The sequence below is a fragment of the Bos taurus genome, chromosome 16 (genome assembly GCF_002263795.3).
Source record: "Bos taurus isolate L1 Dominette 01449 registration number 42190680 breed Hereford chromosome 16, ARS-UCD2.0, whole genome shotgun sequence".
NCBI lineage: Eukaryota > Metazoa > Chordata > Mammalia > Artiodactyla > Bovidae > Bos > Bos taurus.
The window spans coordinates 6,779,738-6,806,378 of record NC_037343.1 but is presented as its reverse complement, the minus strand read 5'-3'; the positions used below and the strand labels follow the sequence as shown (position 1 = coordinate 6,806,378).

The following is a 26,641-nucleotide window of genomic DNA, read 5'->3' as shown; positions in this document are numbered from 1 at the left end:
AAGTGTGAAAATGGTACGTGGTTATATTTTTTTAATTTAGCACTTAAACGATAGATGTATATATTGAAATATATGGATCTGAAATTTATCTGAAATTAATATGAGATGTGAAGGAAATTACCAGGCACATACATGGAACAATATCTGATAATAATTGACCTGATAATTACTGCTGTTGAAAAATGAGTATATGCAGGTTCCTTAGGGCTTCTTTGGTGGCTCAGTGGTAAGGAATCCAACCTGCAATGCAGGAGACACCGGCTTAATCGCTGGGTTGGGAAGAGCCCTGGAGAAGGAAATGGCTACCCACTCCAGTGTTCTTACCTGGAAAATGCCATTGATAGAGGGGCCTGGTGGGCTACAGTCCATGGGGTCACAAAAGAGTAGGACACAACTTAGCAGCTAAACAACAGCAAGGTTTATCATACTAATCTTTCTACATTTATTCATGTCTGAAATTTTCTATATTATAAATTTAAGAAATGAAGAATAAGATAAGAAGTTCAGTCTTGCACAGAAAGGATACCCTTTCCCCTGAAACTTCTAACATTCTGGCTTATTTTTAAAACACTCACTCTTTTACTCTTGCCATTATTCTCAGCAAAGGATTTTACCTCTTACTATCATGTAAAATATTACTCAACTTCCTGACAAACACCTACAAGTTTGTGCATGTTAAAACACTCATCTTTTCTTCACTTCCAAGTATCTACGCAAGGGCTCCAACTGCTTTCTTTTTACTGTGTTTTCTTTCAACGTCTTCACTGGTAGCTTAATCTTATTATTTAAACATGCTCATACCTCTTTGTTCTTAAAAAATAAAACAATCCCTCTTCCCTTGTTCACTTCCTCATCCAGCTACTTCCATATTTCCCACCTCTCCTTCAGAATAAAATTTCGTAAAAAACATAACCATTCTGGCAGAGACTGCTAATTATCTCTCAATAGCCATTTGTCTTGTCTTCTGTAATATTAGATCTAGGCCATTGAAAACAAAGCATACAGCTTGCCAGTGGAACATAATGGAAATGGTGTGTGCAGCTCCTTGGTACTATTTTTTAACTGAGGAGATAATCCTTTCTTCTCTGGCCTCACCCTCCTTCCTCCTGGATGGAATGTGGACAAAATGACTGACATTTCAACCTGCATCTTATACCATGATACTTTAGCAATGGAAGCAATAGAATTTGGAGCAATAGACAGAAGATTAAAATTCTATTACCTTGGGGTCCCTAATATATGAAATCCACTATATTCAAGTCTTAATTTATTAATCAAGCTACTCAGATCTGCCTCTCACACATGCTATCTAACTGACACATAACCAAGGTCAGCAATGACATATCACTGTACTTTCTGCATTATTAATGATTTCTTCTCTACACCAAAATTGCAACAGTTTTTATATCATAAATCAGATAGGAAATACAATTTTCTATCACATTGGGGTAGAAGGCAAAATTTCTCATGACTGGAAGTGACCAGCCTCTGACTACACAAGGCCTCACCTGCCTTCAAAAGATATGAAAGATCAATTCAATGATAAATCACATAACCAATCGATAGCATAATATCATACTGCTGCTAAGTCGCTTCAGTCTTGTCCGACTCTGTGTGACCACATAGACGGCAGCCCACCAGGCTCCCCCTGTCCCTGGGATTCTCCAGGGAAGAACACTGGAGTGGGTTGCCATTTGCTTCTCCAATGTATGAAAGTGAAAAGTGAAAGTGAAGTTGCTCAGTCGTATCCGACTCTTAGCGACCCCATGGACTGCAGCCTACCAGGCTCCTCCATCCATGGGATTTTCCAGGCAAGAGTACTGGAGTGGGGTGCCACTGCCTTCTCCAATATTGTACTATGCTACATATTTTGGGTAACTCAGTTATAGACACTTCAGCCTCTTCTTTTTCTTTTTTTTTTTTAAATACTTCCTCCCTCATCATTCCAGAAATGTGAGTATTTTCTAGAGTTCTCCTGTAGTCATTCACCTGGGGTTATTCCATCAACTTCTACACCTTGTGTGCACACATGCTAAGATGCTTCAGTTGTGTCTGACTTTGCAACTTTATGGACTGTAGCCCTCTAGGCTCCTCTGTCCATGGGATTCTCCAGGCAAGACTACTGGAGTGGGTTGTCATGCCCTCCTCCAGGAGATCTTTCTGATCCAGCCATTGAACCCATGTCTCCTGCATTGCAGGCTGATTCTTTACCTCTGAGCCATGAGGGAAGCCATCTCTCACCTTACATAAAATCTATAGGCTGATGATGTCAAAGTCTATAAACACATCTCATTTCTTTTTCTTGAACACCATTCAGCAGAAGTCTTGCTTCTTATGGATAATTACCCATATGAAATCTTCCAGGCACTCAAATTAAATTTATTATTTTCACCTCAAATATTCTTCTTCTAAGCTCAGTGAATGTCACAATTATGAACTAGTTGCTCAAGCTAGAGCCCTCAAAAGTCATCCTGTGACTTTCCCTTTTCCTGTCCTTTCTGTCTCATATCTAATATATCAAAAGAAATCTGCTCATGCTCTTTAATCAGGCCAGACCTACTCAGGACGTAGTAGATTAAGACTAATGGTTAAGTCAGTCATCATGCATTATTACAAAGCACGTAAAAACATTTCAAATCTGTAAAGTGCTACCAAATACTGACAGTAATGTAGGAAAAATAAGTGGTCCAGCAGAGACGCAAAAAGATATGGAATCAAGTCACAAGTTAAAGCACTGACTCAAGGGTACACTAGGGTTGGGTCACCCAAGGAAATAGTTTATATCTGAGACCCTGTTTTCTCATCTGTAAGCACTCTGGTTGTGCATGCAATCAACATGCAGTTACTGGATTTCTATGTGTCAGAAAATGTGTAAATTGATTGGCAATACAAAGTTTAAAGGATAAGTAAGACATTTCCTTTTCCCTCAAAAAAAAAAGCAAACATGCAAAACAATAATTGTATCACAACATGTATTCTCAGTGAAGACATCGCTCCCAAAGATGCAAACAGTTTGTTTGCTGAAGTGGGCAAAAAAAAAAAAATAACATTTTTATATATAAAACACAGATAGACATGCTGTTCTTAGACATACAGTAGATGGGTGGATGAGCTGAATGCCAGTTCTGGGCTAAGCATATTATTATTCATTATCCCATTTGTCCTTTAGGACAAAAGGATTATTATTTCATTTTCATAAATAATAAAATAGCCTTGAGAAATTAAATAATACAACAAATCTACTGGCTGACACTAGAATATAAACTCCATAAATGCAGAGGTCTTGTCTGAATAGGTCATTGTTTTATTCCCAGTGCCTGGAACTCAGAAGGCAACCTAATAAAATCTGTTGAATGGATAAATTATTGTGAATTAAGAATAAGTGGAGAAGTTCAGAGGTCCCTGAGATTCTAAATCCTCTTTTCATAATCTTTCTGTTATTAGAGGTGTCTAATATAGAGCTTGGGGCTTCCCTGGTGGCTCGGTGGTAAAGAATCTGTCTGCCAATGCAGGAGACGTGGGTTGATCCTGGGTTGAGAAGATACCCTGGAATAGGAAATGGCAACCCACTCCAGTATTCTTGTCCACGGAAATCATATGGACAGAGGAGACTGGCAGGCTACAATCCATGTAGTTGCAAAAGAGTCAGTCATGACTGAGCAACTAAACAAATATGCAGCATATCTATATTACAATTGTGTATCAATGTAAGACCAGAACAGTCATTCAGACTTACCTGTAAGATATCCAGCACTATCTGAGCTTCAGATCAAAGCTTTTGAAGACTCTGTGTTTCTGGATCACAACTAACTATAAACACATTTTATAGAGACATTTTCATTCATTTGTAGCTTATCCATTTAATTACTTAACAATCCCACACATTTATTTTATTCCAGGCTTCTAAAATGAGATGCAGTTTGTGTGTGTGTGTGCGTGTGTGTGTGTGTAAAACAGGCTTTGGAGCCAGACAGCACTGGATATAAGCCTCAGTCAGGCTACTAACAAGCTAATTAACAAGTTATTTAGTTTCCCTATCTCTAAAATCGGAGAGTTTTTGTGAAAATTAAAATTAAAGTAATTCTTGTAGGGTTCAACAAGGTGCCTAGAGACCTGAGCATATATTTAAAATTTTCAATCCTCTCTTTTTAATATCATGTTCATAATTATCTCTAGGAGGTTAGACCTGTCACTAGTCTCTTCTAACTGACCTGTGAAAATATAAAGGCGATTCTTAAATTATTAAATTAGAGCTGACTCTGTTCCAACTAAGGGAAAGAAATCACAAGCCCACATCATGCGATACTTGTAAAGAGCATACCATATCCCACTGTAGAAAGACCCAAGTGTTTCATTCTATTTTTCACAAGTTCAGCAAGCTCTTGTCTTTCTGACCTCCTGTAGAGGTTCAGGCGCTGCTGGGTCATTTTCTCCGCGGTTCTACCGGAATGTTTGGGGCCTTTCCTGCTCAGCCTTCGGGCCCATTGCATGCTCTTCCTCCTCAGCAGCGGGTGATCCGACTGGTCGCTGGATGTCGAGTTGCGGTGGTTACTTCGGTGGTGACCTTGTTCTTTAGCATCTTTGGTGTCTTCCCACTCTTCTACACTGATGGATATCTGAGACTTTAAAAGAAGTGCATATGGTAATTAGATATCTTAAGAATCAGGTAGCCTAGAGTTCTAGTCATATTTTTTGTGTGTGTGTGCTAAATCTTGATACAATTATATATCTCATGAGAGTTTTTACAGAAAGGACAAGATCATCATTAGTGACACTAATTCTATGTTACTAAAAGTACTAGAAAATATGTTTTTCGAACTTATAGTGAACCAGATAAAATATCCTTGCATACTCCAGTAAAAGTTTCTTTATAAAAACAATTTAACATTTTATGTATCAGAGTTACCAAACAACTGGCATAGAGTGGTTTGAAACCAAAACAAAAGAGCTAGATATTTTATAGAGTTATTCAAATGAAGTAAAAGTAATGGACTTTCCTCAATTTACTCATAGTACTCCACATGAAATTTAGAAAAATTATGAAAATTTGTTTAATTTTGGAGTTAATAATATTTTTAAGGTTTTACATTATTGCTCTTTCTAAAGAGGGCATTGGCATGAACTTTATAAAATGTGAATTTTTTATTTGCTCATATGATCCCTAGGAAAACAAAAAGCATATTTTATTTAATTTATGCATTAGTTATTTACCACATAAATAGTTTTGATAAAATATTATGATACACTTCAGGAACTGTTTTCAGTGTTCTAAGTGAAAGTATGCTATAAATATTAATATTTCACAAATATATTCTAGACTCACAAAGAAAACTTACATTAGGCTACTCTTCATAGGAAGGAAAAACAATGAAAAAATTCCTAAAGTTCATTTTGATCTACTTTTTTACTACTAAATCTGATTTTAAAGTGAGATGCTTTCCTTTGATTATAGGTGCTTACTGAAATGGAGCAAGACCTTATGGTGCTTGCCCCCTCACCATGACCTTTGCCTGCCTTGTGTCTGTGGAAACTTTAGTCAATAAGTTTAATGAGAGAAGTGAGAAACGCAGAAACAAAGGAAAACAGTCAAAGGAAGCTAAATAATAATAATGTAGTCATTAAGCATAGTCAAGGACCTTTAGTTCATTTTCAAGGGTTGCACATAATATTCTGAGCCTTATCATTGAGCTGTTTTATATATACTAAAACACCAGGTGGAGAAATTACTACATGATGACAAGACTACAGCCAGGATACGTGCTGCCACAATTCCAAGAATTGGCCTCAGAGAAATGGGAACAAATGGCCACTGGAACTGAAGATTAACTGTATCTAACGTTACAGTTAATCTAATTAACTGTATCTAACAATCAAGATGATGCTCATCAATTTGAAGATGACTATCAGAGCTGACTGTGCTGTTTCTGAATGTCACCCCTCCTTCTGTGGAAAAAATCTGTATCCCCACTGGTTGCCAGTGTCAGGGGGAGAGGGTAAGTTGGCCTTTGGACAGACGTCCACCACCCTCCTCTCTTCAGTTGCTGGCATTTGAAATAAAGCAAACAGAGTGAAAAAGTTGGCTTAAAACTCAACATTCAGAAAATGAAGATCATGGCATTGGGTCCCACCACTTCATAGGAAATAGATGGGGAAACAGTGGAAACAGGGTCAGACTTTATTTTTCTTGGGCTCCAAAATCACTGCAGATGGTGACTGCAGCCATGAAATTAAAAGATGCTTACTCCTTGGAAGGAAAGTTATGACCAACCTAGATAGCATATTCAAAAACAGAGACATTACTTTGCTAACAAAGGTCTGTCTTGTCAAGGCTATGGTTTTTCCAGTGGTCATGTATGGATGTGAGAGTTGGACTGTGAAGAAAGCTGAGCGCCGAAGAATTGATGCTTTTGAACTGTGGTGTTGGAGAAGACTCTTGAGAGTCCCTTGGACTGCAAGGAGATCCAACCAGTCCATTCTGAAGATCAGCCCTGGGATTTCTTTGGAAGGAATGATGCTAAAGCTGAAACTCCAGTACTTTGGCCACCTCATGCAAAGAGTTGACTCATTGGAAAAGACTCTGATGCTGGGAGGGATTGGGGGCAGGAGGAGAAGGGGACGACAGAGGATGAGATGGCTGGATGGCATCACTGACTTGATGGACGTGAGTCTGAGTGAACTCCGGGAGTTGGTGATGGACAGGGAGGCCTGGCGTGCTGCGATTCATGGGGTCGCAAAGAGTCGGACATGACTGAGCTACTGAACTGAACTGAAACTTTCCTTTCACACCTATCTGGGCTGTTTATTCGCTTCTGAGTGGTGAGCAGCTGGACCCTACCACACTCTTTCCTTAATACTAAGATAAACAAAAGTTTCTTGTTTCAGAATTGTTGCTTTTCATACCAGGAAGTCATATGAAATGAACCATGATTCAAACCAGAAAGCCCTATTTTATAAGCATGCACATGCAAAAGGAAACTTCCTGCATTTTATTGTGCACAAGAGCCGTGTTCACAAACCTGCTGTGTTTGCCATCTGTGGATGGAAGTTTGAGCTACAACATGCATGTGTTGCTGGCTTCCAAAGTAATATAATTTAAATTACCAGTTTAAGTAAGGTCAGAAGGCAGATCCAATAAGATCCTTTAAGTGAATATGAGTTATGGAGGCTTAGTCAATGCCCTACACACAATTTCTAGTGGCAAGCTATGAAATCGAAATTGTCTCACACTTAAATTCAATAAAAAATGCAAATATTTGTTCATATTTGTTTCAAAATAGTACTGTAGAGAGTGGTATGAAAATGATTTGTTAAACCTTCATTGCTGCATAATTAGACTACTTTTCTCTTTTTAAGACTGATTTATTATTTTTTTTAGCTAAAGACTATAATTGATTTACAATGTGTTAGTTTCAGGTGTACAGTACAATGATTCAGTTATATATATGTATTAGCTATATATATATGTATAATTCTATTTACAAAAGAAATAATCTCTTATGAAGCTATGAAGGTTAAACAAATTACACATGTATTATTTATATATAATTTTCAGAGTCTTTCCCCTTACAGCTATTATAAGATACTGAGTAGAGTTCTCTATGCTATACAGAAGGCCCTTGTTGGTTATTATTATCTATTTTATATATACTAGCATGTATACATGAATCCCATTGGAATAACATAATATTTCATTCAAAATAGAAACCTCCTTTTAGCTATAGAACTTAGGTTGGAAGTATTAAAAATTCTAATACTGTGGTTTTGCAACAATGGATGCCCTTATAAGTCTTAACTTACTCTAGTCTTATCTGGTTGATAATATACTGAAAATCCTCTTCTCTGAAAGTAAAATATATAAAACTGTAGGTAATATCCACCATCAGCAAAGAATATCATTCTATGTTCAGGAGTTTCAGTTTATGTGGACTTTATAGCAAAAATGAAAATGTTAGTTCACTCACATTTAGATACTTGGCTTGCACAGATTTGTGAATCAGAATCTAAAATTTATCTGAAGTACTCTTTCTAGTCATAACTCCATGTAATAGTTTTATTTCCCATAAATATGTGGAAACAGTAATTTTGTCAGATCAAATACTCAAGATAGTATGCTTATATAATGGCACTGACAAGTCAAGTCACAGAACCAGAAGTTAATAAATATTTTGGGGAAGAAGTTGAAGATTAGCTTATTTTCCAAGTAAAGGATAAAACACTTTTTATCTTTGTGAATGCTTTTCTTAGTAATGTGTACCAGGAATTATATCAAACATATATGAGCTAAATAATACTGGGTCCCCTATTCACCGCTGTTTTGAATTCCCCCAAAGGAAAGAATATCATGATTTACATAAAAACCCATAGGACTCACAAGGCATTTTTATCATCATTTCAATAAAAGTAACGTCTCTTTTCATATTTCAGTTTAACCAAAGAAAAATGGAGTCAGAAGGATTTGGGGACTAAATGTAAGAAATCTAAATTCACAACACAGAGATAATTATTTCTACGCTTGAAATTTACATCCCTTTCTCTTCTCCTTCCAGTAGGATATAATAAAAAGTATACCAAATTTATATGTGTTGAGATTTATACAGTAGAAGTGAGAAATATATTTCAGGGACTAGATCTGATAGATAGAGTGCCTGATGAACTATGGATGGAGGTTTGTGACATTGTACAGGAGACAGGGATCAAGATCATCCCCATGGAAAAGAAATGCAGAAAAGCAAAATGGCTGTCTGGGGAGGCCTTACAAATAGTTGTGAAAAGAAGAGAAGCAAAAGCAAAGGAGAAAAGGAAAGATATAAGCATCTGAATGCAGAATTCCAAAGAATAGCAAGAAGAGATAAGAAAGCCTTCCTCAGCGATCAGTGCAGAGAAATAGAGGAAAACAACAGAATGGGAAAGACTAGAGTTCTCTTCAAGAAAATTAGAGATACCAAAGGAACATTTCATGCAAAGATGGGCTCGATAAAGGACAGAAATGGTATGGACCTAACAGAAGCAGAAGATATTAAGAAGAGATGGCAAGAATACACAGAAGAACTGTACAAAAAAGATCTTCAAGACCCAGATAATCATGATGGTGTGATCACTCACCTAGAGCCAGGTATCCTGGAATGTGAAGTGAAGTGAGCCTTAGAAAGCATCACCACGAACAAAGCTAGTGGAGGTGATGGAATTCCAGTTGAGCTATTTTAAATCCTGAAAGATGATGCTGTGAAAGTGCTGCACTCAATATGCCAGCAAATTTGGACAACTCAGCAGTGGCCACAGGACTGGAAAAGGTCAGTTTTCATTCCAATCCCAAAGAAAGGCAATGCCAAAGAATACTCAAACTACTGCACAATTGCACTCATCTCACATGCTAGTAAAGTAATACTCAAAATTCTCCAAGCCAGGCTTCAGCAATATGTGAACCGTGAACTTTCAGATGTTCAAGCCGGTTTTAGAAAAGGCAAAGGAACCAGAGATCAACTTGCCAACATCTGCTGGATCATCAAAAAAGCAAGAGAGTTCCAGAAAAACATCTATTTCTGCTTTATTGACTATGCCAAAGCCTTTGACTGTGTGGATCACAATAAACTGTGGAAATTCTGAAAGAGATGGGAATACCAGACCACCTGACCTGCCTATTGAGAAATTTGCATGCAGGTCAGGAAGCAAGAGTTAGAACTGGACATGGAACAACAGACTGGTTCCAAATAGGAAAAGGAGTTCGTCAAGGCTGTATATTGTCACCCTGCTTATTTAACTTATATGCAGAGTACATCATGAGAAACGCTGGGCTGGAAGAAGCACAAGCTGGAATCAAGTTTGCCGGGAGAAATATCAATAACCTCAGATGTGCAGATGACACCACCCTTATAGCAGAAAGTGAAGAAGAACTAAAAAGTCTCTTGATGAAAATGAAAGAGGAGAGTGAAAAAGTTGGCTTAAAGCTCAACATTCAGAAAACTAAGATCATGGCATCTGGTCCCACACTTCATGGGAAATAGATGGGGAAACAATGGAAACAGTGACAGACTTTATTTTGGGGGGCTCCAAAATCACTTCAGATGGTGATTGCAGCCATGAAATTAAAAGACACTTACTCCTTGGAAGGAACGTTATGACCAACATAGTCAGCATATTCAAAAGCAGAGACATTCCTTTGCCAACAAAAGTCCATCTATGCCGGGGACCAGCCCCGGCTGATCCAGGGTATTCGAAGGAGAGACGGCGTAGGCGAAGATCAGGATACAATAGCTTCAATTAGATATTAATTAAAGATATAAAGAGTAATAGAATAAGGATAGCTCAGTAGGAAAATTCAGTGGAAAAAAGAGGCTGAGTGGCTTGGTTTATGCGGGAGACCAATAAAACTTCAAGACAAGAAGCTTGCACCACTTACGTAGGCCACAGGCGTCCTTCCGTTCTCCCGAAGGACAGGAGACACTGAGGCCTCCCCGGTCGGATCTTAGAAGCCCAGGCATAATTAGTAAGCATGGTGGGTTCCGCGCTCCAGATGGAGACTCAGCCAGAGTGGGAGAGAGAGCGACATGGGGAGACCAGTATTTCGAGAAACTGATCCCAATTCTTTATTTTCCATGGTCTACTTTTATACACTGAGATGTTATGCAAAAGTCACGCGGGGTCAGCAGTCCTGACTTTTATTAAAGTCAGGGGCTTCACACAAATGTATACAGAGGTCTTAGGGGTGTTACATCATCTTCTGGCCAGGGGGGCCTGCTGACAATTTACGACCCTCTCCTTGTGACAGCGGTCAGTCAGTCAGGACACTTATTTCTCCAGGGCTGATTAGTCTCAAAACAGACGCCACCCAAATAAAGTTACATTCCTACAGGGTGAGGGTGTAGTGGGTTTTAGTTAAGGAAAGAATTTACTTAGCCTAAGGTCTAACGTGATTAATATCAAAGGTTAATTCTATATATTCATTAATGTGTGTAAGGGCAGGGGATATGGAGACTTAGCAACAAACATTGGCTCAACAAATGAAAAACCCTTCACCAACACAATTTCTAATTAGCCCATTATACTTATACTAATAGTTTTCTAACTTCTCTAAGGAACCTGTTTTTAGAAGGTTTAAAGCATCTCGTGCCTCTCACGGTTGGGAGGCTGTGAGCAATCACATGTGGCTGGACGAGCCTGTCAGGCAGGCTAGAGAACCTTCAGAGGAGTTTGTAGGTTAAAACACTCTTGTCACACCCAAGAGTTTTTATTGACTGGAGCTCTAGGTTAACTCCTTCTCCGAAAGAGGTGGTGGGGGACAGCCCCCCGTAAAGTCAGAGGTGTAGGTGAGAGCACAAAGTAGTAAAGTAGGCAGGCTCTGGTTATGGGGGTAGATGCTCGAGGAGTTCCAGGGGGACTCCTGAGGCTCGATCCCGCCTTTGCGTATGTCGAGCCTCCTTCCTCATGACCTTTGTCACGGGCGGAGTACCTCACTCTGGCCCCCAACACATCTAGTCAAGGCTATGGTATTTCCATAGTCATATATGGATGTCAGAGTTGGACTATAAAGAAAGCTGAGCGCCGAAGAATTGATGCTTTTGAACTGTGGTGTTGGATAAGACTTTCCAGAGTCCCTGGGACTGCAAGGAGTTCAAACCAGTCCATTCTAAAGGAGATCAGTCCTGGGTGTTGATTGGAAGGATCTATGTTGAAGCTGAAACTCCAATACTTTGGCCACCTGATGCGAAGAACTGACTCCTTGGAAAAAACCCTGATGCTGGGAAAGATTGAAGGTGGAAGGAGAAGGGGATGACAGAGGATGAGATGGCTGGATGGCATCACCACTTGATGGACGTGAGTCTGAGTGAACTCCGGGAGTTGGTGATGGACAGGGAGGCCTGGCATGCTGCAGTCCATGGGGTCGCAAAGAGTTGGTTACGACTATGTGAATGAACTGAACTGATGCCTCTCCTAGTGCTTTAAGCCCAGAAAATCTTACTTTTTTCTTCTCTGTTTAGGATCTTGAATACTATTATCATGCAATTACTAACTACATGGTAGATGTCTTCCCTTAATACATGAATTAATTAATTTTATTATTAGCCTAAATGCTATTTAATTGATATTTAAATTAATCATAGATTATTAAAATACTATAAATTAATGCTTTTAAATTCATTAATCTAAATAACTCTCCTTGTTTCATAAAAGCAAACTGAGAAATAATTTTGACTTTATTTTGGTTGCTGCTAAGTCACTTCAGTCATGTCTGACTCTGTGCGACCCCATAGACGGCAGCCTACCAGGCTTCCCCGTCCCTGGGATTCTCCAGGCAAGAACACTGGAGTGGGTTGTCATCTCCTTCTCCAATGCATGAAAGTGAATAAGTCAAAGTGAAATCGCTCAGTCGTGTCCGACTCCTAGCAACCCCATAGACTGCAGCCCACCAGGCCCTTCCGTCCATGGGATTTTCCAGGCAAGAGTACTGCAGTGGGTTGTGTTATATTCCTAGGAGCCTCATAAAGTGATTCATAAATATGCAGACACTAGGCAGCATATATGTTACTCATTTTACTTTTCATTACATGTTTAGGAAGTTACATTCTAAAAGAACTACTTCAGTTTTTAAATTTTTACAGACCAAAGTCTGAAGAGAATGTGTGGATATTAAGGGTTTGGGATAAGAATGGAAGATTAAGTTGGATCAGGCAGAATTTATCGATGTGGGCTCAGTAAACACTTAAAGTTGCAGCTTGGGGAGTCATAAAGGACTCGGAGCTGTAGCAACAGGCACAGCAAACAGGGTATTCAGCCCATGGGGGCCATACAGAGACTCATTTTATTTGGGTCTGACTTGATAACTGGTTGTACCACCTGCTGATAAGCATGCTTGCTGAGTTGTATCACTGCCTACTGTCAAGTGTTTGCTTTGAGCTGCACAGTTTTAAGTTGCATTTGTTCAGTCCTCTCATGCTTCTGTCTGGGTTTCACCAATTTAAGTTAGAAGCTTCTATCTTTGGCATTTAAGGACAAGAGGATGGAGCTGGGGCTCTGTGTCACAGGTCTCAGACTTCTCTGTGTGTTTCATATTGAATTGCATGTCTAGATTCCAGTAAAGGGCATGACTGGCACTAAGTTCAGTGAACAATCCTTATCCCGTGACCATTGGTTGTGTGTTTACAGCAGGCATCAAACTGCATTGCAAAGAGTGTTAGGGGAAAATGCTGATACTCTGGGTACCACAGAGGTAGATTATGTGGTTACCTGTGTGGAAGAAGAGTAGTTGCCATGCTGAAATCTGCACTCTTGAAAACAGCTCTCTGGGGCCCTACAAAATGCTTCTGCTGCTGCTGCCTGTACCTCCGCAATAACAAAGATGCTGATACACAGAGTCATAAGGAGAAGTATCCATAGGGCACTGCAGCTAAGTTAAGCCTCAATGGATATGCACAGTGAAGTCGCTCAGTCGTGTCTGACTCGTTGCGACCCCATGGACTGTAGCCCACCAGGCTCCTCCATCCATGGGATTCTCCAGGCAAGAATACTGGGGTGGGTTGCCATTTCCTTCTCCAGAGGAATCTTCCCTACCCAGGGATTGAACCCTGGTCTCCTGCATTGCCGGCAGACGCTTTAACCTCTGAGCCACCAGGGAAGCTCCATTCTTATGTAAAGAATATATATAAAATGGTATTATTGATCCAAGTATATTAAAGCTTAGAAATTATCACTCCCTTATGAAAACTGGAATGACTCAGATCAACCTTATAATTTTATATTCAGTTCTGATTTCATAAACTCCAGCAGTCATCCACCAAGAAGCTGTGAGTAAAGGCTTAATTTATTTCTTGTGGCAGGGCAAAGTGAAAGAATGATGTCCATGCAGTTTAAGGCACTAAGTGAGCAGAAAGCCAGGGCTGTGTAGTTAAATCAGGCAGACTGGATGCATTTAAATAGCTTCTTGCTACTAGGTGTGCCAGTGTGACTCTTTTTTTTTTTTTTTTTTAATTGAAGGATAATTGTTTTACGGAATTTTGTTGTTTTCTGTCACTAACCATGAATCAGCCAAAGGTATACATATATCCCCTCCTTTTTGAACCTCCCTCCCATTGCCCTCCCATCCCACCTCTCTAGATTGATACAGAGCCCCTGTTTGAGTTTCCTGAGCCATACAGCAAATTCCCGTTGGCTATCTATTTTACATATGGTAATGTAAGTTTCCATGCTACTCTCTCCATACATCTTACCCTCTCCTCCTCTCTCCCCATGTCCATAATTCTATTCTCTATGTCTATTTCTCCATTGTTGCCCTGTAAATAAATTCTTCAGTACCATTTTTTTTAGATTCTGTATATATGCATTAGAATATGACATTTATCTTTCTCTTTCTGACTCACTTCACTCTGTATAATAGGTTCTAGGTTCATCTACCTCATCAGAATTGACTGACATGCATCCCTTTTATGACTGAGTAATATTCCATTGTGTATATGTACCACAACTTCTTTATCCATTCATCTTTTGATGGACATCTAGGTTGCTTCCATGTTTTAGCTATTGTAAATAGTGCTGTAATGAACAATGGGATACATGTGTCTTTTTCAGTTTTGGTTTCCTCAGGATTTATGCCTAGGAGTGGGATTTGTGGGTCATATGGTGGTTTTATTCCTAGTTTTTTAAGGAATCTCCATATCGTCTTCCATAGTGACTTTATCAATTTACATTCCCACCAACAGTGCAACAGTGTTCCCTTTTCTCCACACCCTCTCCAGCATTTATTGTTTGTAGACTTGGAGGATGGCCATCCTGACTCCTGTGAGGTGATATCTCATTGTAGTTTAGATCTGCATTTCTCTAATAATAAGCAATGTTGAGCATCTTTTCAAGTGTTTGTTAGCCATCTGTATAGTGAGATGCTTAAGTTAAAGTAAGTAATGAAAGTAAGAAATGCTTTCGTAGGGTTGAAAATAAACAAGACAAGAATTAGTAGAGCTAGGAAATATTAGAAAAAGGAATAATAAAATAAATAAAAGTATTCAAGAGTAAAATTTTATAAGAGAAAAGTGAAAGAAAATTATAGATTAGCTCAGACTCATGGTGTATGTATGTGTATGAATTAAAATACATTTCAAGTTAGTGAATATATCTACATTTAAAAATATTATAAGGCATTTATCCAGATCACTGGAATACTTACTATTATTTTATTTATAAATTTAAGTATATTGACACAAACATTTTCTGAAGCAGTGTCATCCACTAAAAAATAATGCAGCAGTAAAAAATGATGGAAAAAGATCTATGTTAGTCTATGTACCATGCCATGTAGAAGTACTTGCCATTAACTATGAACAATTCAGTTAACACATTTCTGATTTTTTCTAATTAATGAAGTGATAATAAATTTCTGACTTAATTTCCACTCTGCTACATGTGGAGAACAGCCCAAGTTCACACACAGCTAGTAAAAGCAGGAGCCAACTTTAAACATAGATCATGTGGTCCCAAGTCCAGTGCTTATTTGGTCAGGAAAAATAATTGGATAACTGATTCTTCTAGGAACAGAGACAGAAAGAATGTAAATAATGGGTAAAATACAGAAGAGTCTAAAATCCAGCAACAAGAAAATGACTTGGTATGGCAGACATCAAGAATCCACTATATATAATAGGTTCTAGGTTCATCCACCTAATTAGAACTGACTCAAATGCATTCATTTTTATGGCTGAGTAATATTCCATTGTGTATATATACCACAACTTCTTTATCCATTCATCTGTTGATGGGCATCTAGGTTGCTTCCATGTTCTAGCTATTGTAAATAGTGTTGCAATGAACAATGGGATACATGTGTCTCTTTCAATTTCGCTTTCCTCAGGGTATAGGCCTAGGAGTGGGACTGCTGGGTCACATGGTGGTTTTATTCCTAGTTTGTTGAGGAATCTCCATAATGTCTTCCATAGCAGCTTTACCAATTTACATTCCCACCAACACTATATTCTAACATATATATACAGAATCTAAAAAACGGTACTGAAGAATTTATTTACAGGGCAACAATGGAGAAACAGACACAGAAAACAGACTCATGGACATGGGGAGAGGGGAGGAGAGGATGAGATGTATGGAAAGAGTAACATTAGTATGGAAACTTACATTAACACATGTAAAATAGATAGCCAACGGGAATTTTCTATGGCTCAGGAAACCTAAACAGGGGCTCTGTATCAACCTATAGGGGTAGGATGGTGTGGGATGGGGTGGGAGATGGGAGGGAATTTCAAAAGGGAGGGGATATATGTATACCTATGGCTGATTCATGTTGAGGTTTGACAGAAAACAGTAAAATTCTGTAAAGCAATTATCCTTCAATAAAAAATAATTTAAAAAGTCCACTATATATACATCATGCAAAGAAAATAATCATTTATCTGTATGTATTATGCAAGATCTTGAAGGAAGAGAATTCCGATACAGTATATCCACCAATAAGTCATTAAATCCAAGAATAGGCATGAAAAGCTCACATCCGCTTTCTGAGAAATCTTTCTTGGATGTTTGCTGACTCATTCCAAACACCTAGGCTAAGGAAATGTCTAATTCTGGGAGATAAGGCGGGGAGGATCTGGCAGATAATGAGTTTGTTCTTCATGTTTAGGAATTAGAACACCAAGCTCATAAAACACAAATGTGCCTTCCATCAACCTCAGAGTAATTACTGAAACCTAAAGATTCAATGAGTTCTCCAAGGTCATGTGCAGAAAAAGAGGAAAGACTATACACATAGTTTTGACAAATGCCTGGTTTGGGTTTCAAATGTCGGTTCCCATGTTGAGTCTCAAACAAAGCACTTTGGATCTCAAAGCAGGTAGTGGAAAAGAGAGAAGTGACCAGAAATTGGCAGAGGCTCCTTCAGTGAAATCTAATGATAAAAAAAAAAAAAAAAAAGAGGCTCTGGTGTCAGAATTTGATTAAGTTCAAATATAGGCCTGCTGCTTCTTAAGTTTTTATTTTATCAAGTTAAGTGTCTCAGCCTCTGCTCATTTACAAATGGGAGTAAAATCATCAGCCATGTTACCTTGCTGTGTGGATTAAATAAAAAAGCGTTCAGCACTGGGCAGAGATCAAGATTAACACTCTTGGAGGGGGCAATCTGCAATGAAGCATAGGCCACACTTAAATCATGGTGTACATCCTGGAATTCACAGATAAAGGCACATCCTAGGATAGGAGGTAAATCCCTGCCTCTCCTTGAGGTCCTGAGTTATAGAGCCAATCTCAGGACAGGAAATTAGAGGCAAACTTTCAGATCGAAGATCACAGTATCAGCATCTAAAATGAGTTGGTATTGGGACTTCCTAGGTGGTCCAGAGGTTGAGATTTCATCTTCCAATGCGGGGGATGTGGATTCGATTCTTGGTCCAGGAGCTAAGATCTCACATGCCTTGGGGCCAAAAAAAAAACCACATAAAATGGAAGCAATATTGTAACAAATTCAATAAAGACTTAAAATTTTTTTTTAATAAAATGAGTTGTTATAGGCAGAAACTGAACAGAACAAAGAGGAGGAAAAGAAATAAACCAGGATAAATAAGAGTTATTCATAAAATGAAAACTGACAAGAGAATTTTGACATGTAAGAGACAATGAACCCAGTTAAAGCTTCTACAATGTTTAAACAAATTACAACTAAAATAAAATGCCAGTGATTTTGGCTAAAAGAGATTTTTAGTAAGAACAGACTCGATCAAAGAGTAAGGAAAAACTAAGAGACATGGATAAGAAATAGAATGGACGTCATATTTGAACGCTTCTGAGAGTTTAACAGCAAGAATGAAATAAGAAAAATAGAATAAGAGGTGAATGTTTCTTGAGGTTTGAGGAAATCTGAACATATTTGAGGGTTGAGAGAGAGAACAAAAAAAATTGAAAGAACAGAATTGTGGAAGAAAAAAAATAGAATTACAAGGATAAATATATTTTAATATCTAAAGTACAGTTAGAGCTTTTTCTTCATAAATGGATTTTGAGGAGATAGTTATATTGGAAAACTCAGCAAATTAGAGGGAAGAAGCTAAGTTTACATAGATAGGGAAATAACTGGAGGACTTTAAGACCTAGAATAGTAACTATAAGAAAGAAAGCAATTACAGGAAGAAAGTTACAAGTCAACTTCCAATTGGCTACAAAAATTCGGAAATGAGCCAAACCTTTGACTTTCTGAATCTATAATGGTAAGTTAGAGAAAAGAGGAGATAGTAAAGCTTGACGTCTGAATTAAAAGTGCGGAACATATGAATCGACATGGAAAACTACAACAGAGCCAAAAATCTACATTCAAAAAATTAACTCCACTTTCAAACATGAAGCTATACAATTTTTAGCCAAATGCAAACTCCTTTTAGGGACATGGTGTGACCACTAACTAGTGTTTCTACAACTGTGGACCAGGTCTGGATTCACACTTGAGAAATACCTTTAAGAGAGGCAAAGTGAACCAGTTTGGCTTGTGACACGTTCCTAAAATACTTCCTGAAATAATGTCTGCCAGTGCATTATAAATAAAATGAAAACTTGTCAATCAGGTCAAGTCAAACACTGGTACAAATGAAAAATTTTAGAAATATATGCTTAAATTCATTAGAAACTTTTCAAAGCATTACAAAAGATACTTTAATAAGTAAACCATAAAAACTCTAAGATAAGCTTCCCAAACCTTGTCTTTGCCAGCACTGTATTCTGCATTAAACTAGAATTTAAATTTGCATCACCTGCAGGCAGCCATGGTGGCTGGAACTGCTGAGCAACTTCATGATAAACAAATGTTACCACTGTCTATGTACCATCATGTGAAAAATGTCAGAAAGCAGCTAAAACATTCTTAGAGCCCAAAGAGAAGCTTCTTTAGTACATATCTTGTAAATTCCGAAGGAATCAATATATAGAAAAAAAATTAGAATATTTAAGAATATAACAGAGCCAGAACTTATTAAACCTTAAATAACTAATGTAGAATGCTCAGAATAATTTAATAAACATTTGCATTTATTACATGGTTTCAAATTGTAGAGAAAATACCAGTCATTCTGTCAAAATTTCTGGAATTATGATAATACAGAATTCCAACAAGCTCAAAAATAAGACTCATATTTTTGGTTGGTAATTTTGACACAAAAGTTTTATACTTGTGATATTATTCCACAGTAGGCTGAATTGTACCACTGCTTTGACATTCAAAATGCAATTTTTAAAGTTGAAAATACTTATATTTGTAATAGTTTCTTTAATTCTATTAATGTTTGGGAGTTTGTGTTAAGTACTAAGGCCATAATGGCAATTATTTAACATGATCTACATGAAGAAAGTGGAAAATAAAATAAAAAATGCAAATCACATAAAGAGAAATCAAGGTTTCAGGAATATAAATGTATAAGAAGGAATCCATCTCAGGTCCTATTGTTCCCATAACTGTTCCTAGGGGGTCCAGGATACTTTAAGAAGCAAACTAAAGGTATGTTTTTATGTCAAGAGCTCCATTCCTTTTCAGTCCTAGCTGACTGCACAGAAGGTGGCACGTCCCTTGAGGACAGATAATCTGCATCCAGTAAGTGATTAGCTGGTAATGATACCACGCAGTAAAATGTGCGATTGGATCAATACATAAACATAATTTAAGACAAATAGGTAATATTGATTTGCAATCATATTAGGGAAATATAGATACACTAACTTGAAGAGAACATATTAAACCATTTCGGCTTGTTTTCTTTTAGAATCTGAACTACTGAGTTTAACCTTTAATATTGTTTTCAATGACTCATTATATTAGACCATTTGAAGAAAGGGAGACAAACAAAATACTTACTTGTGATGCTATTTCTCGACACTGACACAAAGGGAGGGAAAAGAAACACACAAATTACAGTTTAAACAACAACTAAACAGTACATACACAAAACAATCAGCAACAGGACAATGTACGACAGATACCACATAACATTTATCATCTAATTATGTGTTTGATTACTTATCATAGCACTTTTGAATAAAATTATGTAAAGAATAAGTTAATATTTAAAAAACTTGCCAAAAAGTTGTTGTTAGGTTTTTATCTAAAATCATCTTTCTATGATTTGATGAAAAGTTAATGTGGTGTTAATAGAAAATTTAAAAAAATTGATAAGATATAAAGGATTATATTCATGAGATGAAACTGACATCATTATTGATATTCAATAATCATTATTGGTATTAATAGTTGTACTGTTTTTTAAAATTTTAGATACTATAATAAGATTATTTTTCACCCCTACATATACATTCAAGTAAATGTATAGAAATATTTTGAGTTTTCAAATATGTTATAAAGGTTAAAAATTGATCTGCCCAGTCAATATATAAGCCCTAAACATTTAGGGGTTATAAAAATCATGTTATCTTGTTCTTCAGTTCTACAGAATAACATGATCTTCATCCTTCAAAAGGCAGAAGTGAAATTTTCAGTTATAATTTTTGTTGTAATTCAAGTCTAACCCACTATTTAGGATTGTCACTATTGTTACAAATATTAAGAAACACATTAAAAATATATGAATATAGGCTTGTTGGAACTGTTTGTCTCCAGATTCTTAACACTTGGCACAATGGAATAACACTGATGAGAAAATGGTAGAGAATGAGCAGCTCCAGTTTCAAAACTTTTTTTTATCTTAAGCCTTACTAAAATATTTATGTTAATGTAATTTGGAGGCTTCCCTGGTGGTTAAAATGGCAAAGAATCTGCCTGCAATGCAGGAGACCCGGATTCGATCCCTGGATTGGGAAGATCCCCTGGAGAAGGGAATGGCTACCCACTCCAGTATTGTGGCCTGGAAGATCTCACGGACAGAGGAGCCTGGTGGGCTACAGTCCATGGGTTGCAAAGAGTCAGACACGAAAGAGTCTGATTTTATAAAATGAGATTTTATTGAGTACCACCTTTTTTGGTACTTTAGCATCTTGCAAAACTATAAAGTGAGATAATGTTCATCATGTTATCTATCTCTTAAATATCTCTAAATATTAAATCTCATATAAGGAAACATATACTCACTCTGTTAACAATGATCAGGAAAAAGAAATCTTTCTATAGATGAACTTACATCTTTTTGTGTATCAAACTACAATTATTATATAACTCAACAGTTTTATTTTTGCCTTATTTGCCAGAAAAATAAAACTAGAATTCCTTTTCAACTATAGCAGTCAGGTCATTTTAGATGTAAAGTAACATTAATTTCTTGCCCTTACTAATATATTTTACTGTAAAAGTACTTGAAGTTTATTGTAATATTTAAATTGCCTCTTTTTTTCTGTAATAGATAGTATATAAAATTTAAACAAAAATTTGTGTTCCAAAAGATGAACTGAACTCAGTATAGGAAGACAGCAGATATTATCTTCATGTAACTTAGCATTCTTTTATTTTTTCCAAGGATGTGTGCTTTTAATATAAGCTGGAGGTTTGAGGATTTATAAATATTTTGCTGATTTGTGATGGGAAGAACTGACTGAGATGTAGTGTTAAATGCTCCTTGATGACAGTACGAATATTCAATTGTCTTTTCCCTATCTACACTGTGAACAGCATACAACAAAGTCTCTTAATAATACAAAATGACAAACATGGATATGAACTTGACCAATGGAAGAATTAACTGTTTTCAAGTTTACAAAATCCATATTACAAGATAAAAACAGGAATAATACTCTGCTATGTGGAAATCTTTGTCTTTATCAAGCTTGAGTAAGACATGGTTAATTGCTTAGGTGTGAAAGCACTTTTTTTCTCTTAACCGTTAATCTAATAATATTTTTGGATGCAATATTCTTAAACTTTTAGGCATATCTGCCAAGCTGTCTTACATATTTAACTGTCTGGTATGCTTTTCCCATCAGTCATTCCTGATTTTCTCCAGTTTGGTCCTGCTCTTTGTGGTGTGAACCACGGGGACCACAGCCAATGAAAAACTCAGATTCAGCTGCAGAAATGGCAATAAAACATCTTTTAGCACCTCTGAAGCTGCAGTGAAACCAGCAAAGAACATCTCAGAAAAACGGAACTATTTTCTTCTGGCCTCAATATCACTTACTTAAATGTCAAACTATAAATTGTAACAAGAAAATAAAAATCTACTCCATTATCCTTATGCTTCCTATAAAGTTCTTCTTTTCCACACACAGATTCATTGATTTTAATCACAAGCTGATGTAATGATTACATGACTATTAAAATGCATGCAATTAATCTAAGTCTCATAGTTGAGGTTCTGTTTCACATAAGACCAAAGAAAGAAATGATTAAACAAAATTTTGAATAACTTTGAGGTATCTGAAGAAGATAAATATTTCAAGAATATAAACCATAATTTATAATCACACAGTGTGGCCAAATTAAAATATAGATATGTTTTCAGTCATATGCAGGCACTGTAAATTTTGTTCCATTTTTAATAGGCTCTAGTTTGCTATTATGATTATTGAGCCAGGGTCTGGCACTGCTCCTGGGGTTTTTTCCTTGTCTCCAAAGTAGTTCTCAACCTAGAGTTTGAAAAAATGTGAGTTTCATGCTCCCTAACTTATCTCTGTTTCCTTCTTTCCAAATGCTAATATACTGGAGTTTAAGATTATATTACAAACTAGATTGCTTGCCCTGAGAACTTTTCTTATGTGTCAAAAGGTTATTTAGAATTAATTTACTTCCTGAAAACCTACAAAAAGCATTCAGAGTCCAAACTCTAGAATATCACTTTTGCCAAAAATACTTTATGAAATTCCTGACATAATTTAATGGCCAATATTTCAGAAATAAGTTTCTAGGTTTAGGAATCATAGTTTTCAATCACATTAAACATTAAGATAGGAATATGTGGATATTTCCAAACCTCAGATGTAGTAAGCTTTTGAGATTCCGTCCTGTAAATACCAATGGGAACATCTCCAGTAGAGGAACATAACTTCTGATAAAGTCTGGCATAAGTCCTAATCCATAGGTCATCCTCTGTGATCTTCATCTGTAATAAATATAATTGGATTATTTACATACAAAATTTTTAAGAAATAAAAAACCCAATGGTTATTTTTCATTCCTTAAAAGTAGATTTCATTGATATTTTAAAATCTCAAAGCAACATTTCTTAAGTGCTTACCCATATATTAAAGTTATTTACTGCCGTCTAAACCTTATCCCTCAGGTTAACTCAAACTTAAGAAACCCACTGCTCAATTTGTGGCAGCACGGCATTGCATTAGTTCCATCTCAGTGAGCAACATCACTGGTAATTGACTGGGAATTGTTGGAAACCTGTATGTAAGGACTTGTTTGAATGTTGCAATAACTAGAGGATGCTACTGGGACTTAGTGGACTGGGTCTGCTGATGTTACAAATCCTGAAGTGCAAAGGATAACTCCAGCACAAAAACGAATAGCCCATCCAAAGTTCTATAGCATCCCTACTGAGAAAGGTGTGCAATAGAAGGAGCACAGGACTCCCGGACAGAGGCATAAGTGCTGCTCCCTCTCTGCTAATCACGAATTTGAATTGTTAATAAGACACTTAATGAAATACACTTGGACATTGCACAGTCTTTTATAAAACAGAGAGGTTAGAGAATTCCCTGTTGGTCTAGTGGTTAGGATTTCATGCTTCCCCTACAGGAGGCCCGGTCAGGGAACAGAAGTAAAACAACATGATCAGTGTTTTCCTTGGCAGTATGACATCGTATGTCAGAAACTGTTCATCTCAAATGCCAGCTAGGGGAGGAAAAAAAAAAAAAAACACTTGTGAATTTTGCTCCAAATGGCTATCTGCAAGATTATTAATTTAAATAATGCTTTCCCTAAACATTTTTTAATTAATTAAAAAAACCAGGATACTATTCTTTGAGCACTTGTTAGAAAAATAAATAATAAATGATATAGAAGAGTCAGCCAAAGAGCATGATAGATGGATTTAAGAACTGCCCACAAGAATCATCTTCCACTTCAGACAGTAGTAACTTACAGAGCAAAGAAATCCCGATCCTGGTGTAGTGTCCAATCCCAACAGAAGTCTGGTGATAGAAATCATATAGTCCTTCACAAATGACTGCAACAGAAATAAAATATGTATTATCGTGTATATGAAAAACAGAATAGCTTAGAGTGTGAATATGTTATCACATCTTAAAGGTTATGTTAAAGGTTATCATGGCGTTGCTGTTGTTTAGTGACTAAAGTCACGCCGGACTCTTTTGCAACCTGATGAACTTTAGTCAGCCAGGCTCCTCTGCCCATGGGATTTCCCAGGCAAGAATACTGGAGTGGGTTGCCACTTCCTTCGCAGGGGACGTTCCCGGCCCAGGGATTGAACCTGCGTTTTCAGCATTGGCAGGCAGATTCTTTACCACTGAGCCACCAGGGAAGCACTATCATATCACTGAAAGTGAAATGTTAGTCACTCAGTTGTGTCTGACCCCCTTGGTCCGTGGAATTCTCCAGGCAAGGATACTGAAGTGGATTGCCATTCCCTTCTCTAGGGGGTCTTTCTGACCCAAGAATTAAACCTGGGTCCCTGCATTAGCAGGCAGATTCTTAGCAGTCTGAGCCACCAAGGAAGCCCACTTTAGGTGGTGGTGGTTTAGTCGCTAAGTGGTGTCTGACTCTTGTGACCCCATGAACTATAGCCTGCTAGACTCCTCTGTCCCTGGGATTCTCCAGGCAAGAATACTGGAGTGGGTTTGGAGCCATTTCCTTCTCCAATCATTAAGCCTCCATTAAAAAAAGAAATAAAAATCGATCTTGTCAGTGTGCTAAATACACATGTACAGTTAAGCTGTCCTCAAAAAATATGAGAAATTATTATTTTCTAGGATATTGTGATATGTTTAAATTTTATGCATGGTATTGGACATTAGGAAAACAATTCTATATTTTTAATAACAAAAAACTATAAGCTGAACAAAAGAGAATATTTTTTAAAAGTTTGTAATGACTAAAATTTACAAATATTTCAACTATTTTTTTTGTTGTTGATTTTTGTTTAAAGCCCTATGAATATCTTTTTGTTTCCTTAACAGATATATTTAGAAATTATCTGAATACTTGAATCAAATAATATGAAATATTGCTGCTGTCCAGCTTTTGGCACAGTTAAAAAATTAGTGTATTTGTATAAAATAAAATCCTGTGAACTTAGCAATGATGAAATGACAATGTGAAACTCTGGCATTCAGAAACAAACTGAATGGTTCTTAGAGGTTGTAAAATTTTCCTTACATGTTTCTAAAGTAGGCAAAATTATCAGATGTTGAAAATGTCCTTGATTTGACAGTTTACTGACATTATTTGGTATCATTTTTAAAAAATGTGCATTAGAAAGAAAGGTGTCTTTTTCTTAACCTAGTAATTTTTTCTTAACTTTTATTTATAGTTTAGTTATATATGTAAAGGAATATGCAAATGCATTCAAATGTCACATGAAACATTGTAGGACACTGGTGTCAAAGACTGCCTAATATCATTTCATATAGTATTCTGAAAAATAATTTTTTTCTTATGATGTCTTTCATAGGCACATTTAGATCATTCATTAAATACATGAAATAAAATATCGGGTTACTTTCCAGAGCCAATTTAAGTTGACAGTACATGAGAAACACTAGTTGTATCATTCGTTTGATAGGATCTAAACAAAATAGAAAATAAATGCTTCAGAGAGCAACAGGAAAGAAACACTGAGTACCTGATAAAGAAGTGTGTCCAACATGCTGATACTGAACACCCTTCCAGCAGCAAAAGGCAGTCGGAATATGAAGGCCAAGTTAGAACCTCGTTCTCTTTCTTTCTGTTCAGAAATTTGAAAAATAATAATTTGTGAGCATCCTCTATCTTATGCTTTTCTGCTTAGTTAAATTCTAACAAATGTGAAGAAAGTAATTTTTGTCATGTGGTTCTTAGCTGTGAATGCACCATGACTTCACCTTTAATTGTATTGTTAATGTCCCTTTCGGAGAAGGCGATGGCACCCCACTCCAGTACTCTTGCCTGGAAACTCCCATGGACAGAAGAGCTGTGCATGCATGCTCAGTCATGTCTGACTCTTTTTCAATCCCTGTGGACTGGAGTGCACTGGGCTCCTCTGTCCATGGGATTACCCAGGCAAGAGTACAGGAGTGGGTTTCCATTTCCCTCTCTAGGGGATCTTCCCAACCCAGGAAGCGAACCCACATCTCCTGCATTGGCAGGATTCTTTACCATTGAGCCACCTGGGAAGCCCCTTTCATAACCATGTTTTCTTCATTAAAATACCCAACAGTTAAGAAAGCTGGATCCTTTCATACATTAAACATTTATTTACCTTTTGTACATATTTCTTAACAGGATTTGAAATAATGTTAATAAAAATAACAAACAAAATATCATTATTTCATCAAATTTGGAAAAATCCCCAAAGCCACATAATGTACTATAATATCCAGAATATCAGCTTTTGAATATTCTCATATGTGAGGACACAGAACACAGGCAAGTAGGAGTGATCACAACCAGTGGATTCTAGCTTTCTGTCATTTGAGTTTTAATTTGTCAACGTGCCTTTCAAGGTGTGCCAGCCATACATTTTCTCTGTCATAAAAGACAGAAATGGTAGGGACCTAGCAGAAGAAGAAG

The 26,641-nt window shown here is 37.0% G+C and overlaps 1 protein-coding gene across 3 annotated transcripts in view; it reads right to left on the bottom strand.

The window, feature by feature from the left end:
* The window catches only part of KCNT2 (potassium sodium-activated channel subfamily T member 2), a 443,182-nt gene that overhangs the window by 24,941 nt on the left and 391,600 nt on the right, over positions 1 to 26,641 (bottom strand). For 2 of the 3 annotated variants that reach the window (XM_024976669.2, XM_024976670.2), the window contains 4 exons: positions 25,716 to 25,817; positions 23,997 to 24,080; positions 22,878 to 23,006; positions 4,322 to 4,622 (listed from right to left, as the gene is read on the bottom strand). In XM_024976669.2, coding sequence (XP_024832437.1) covers positions 4,322 to 4,622; positions 22,878 to 23,006; positions 23,997 to 24,080; positions 25,716 to 25,817 — 616 coding nt within the window. Of the gene's footprint in view, positions 1 to 4,321; positions 4,623 to 19,261; positions 19,841 to 22,877; positions 23,007 to 23,996; positions 24,081 to 25,715; positions 25,818 to 26,641 lie in introns of those variants that run through there. The other variant, XM_059875651.1, reaches the window with a different exon arrangement.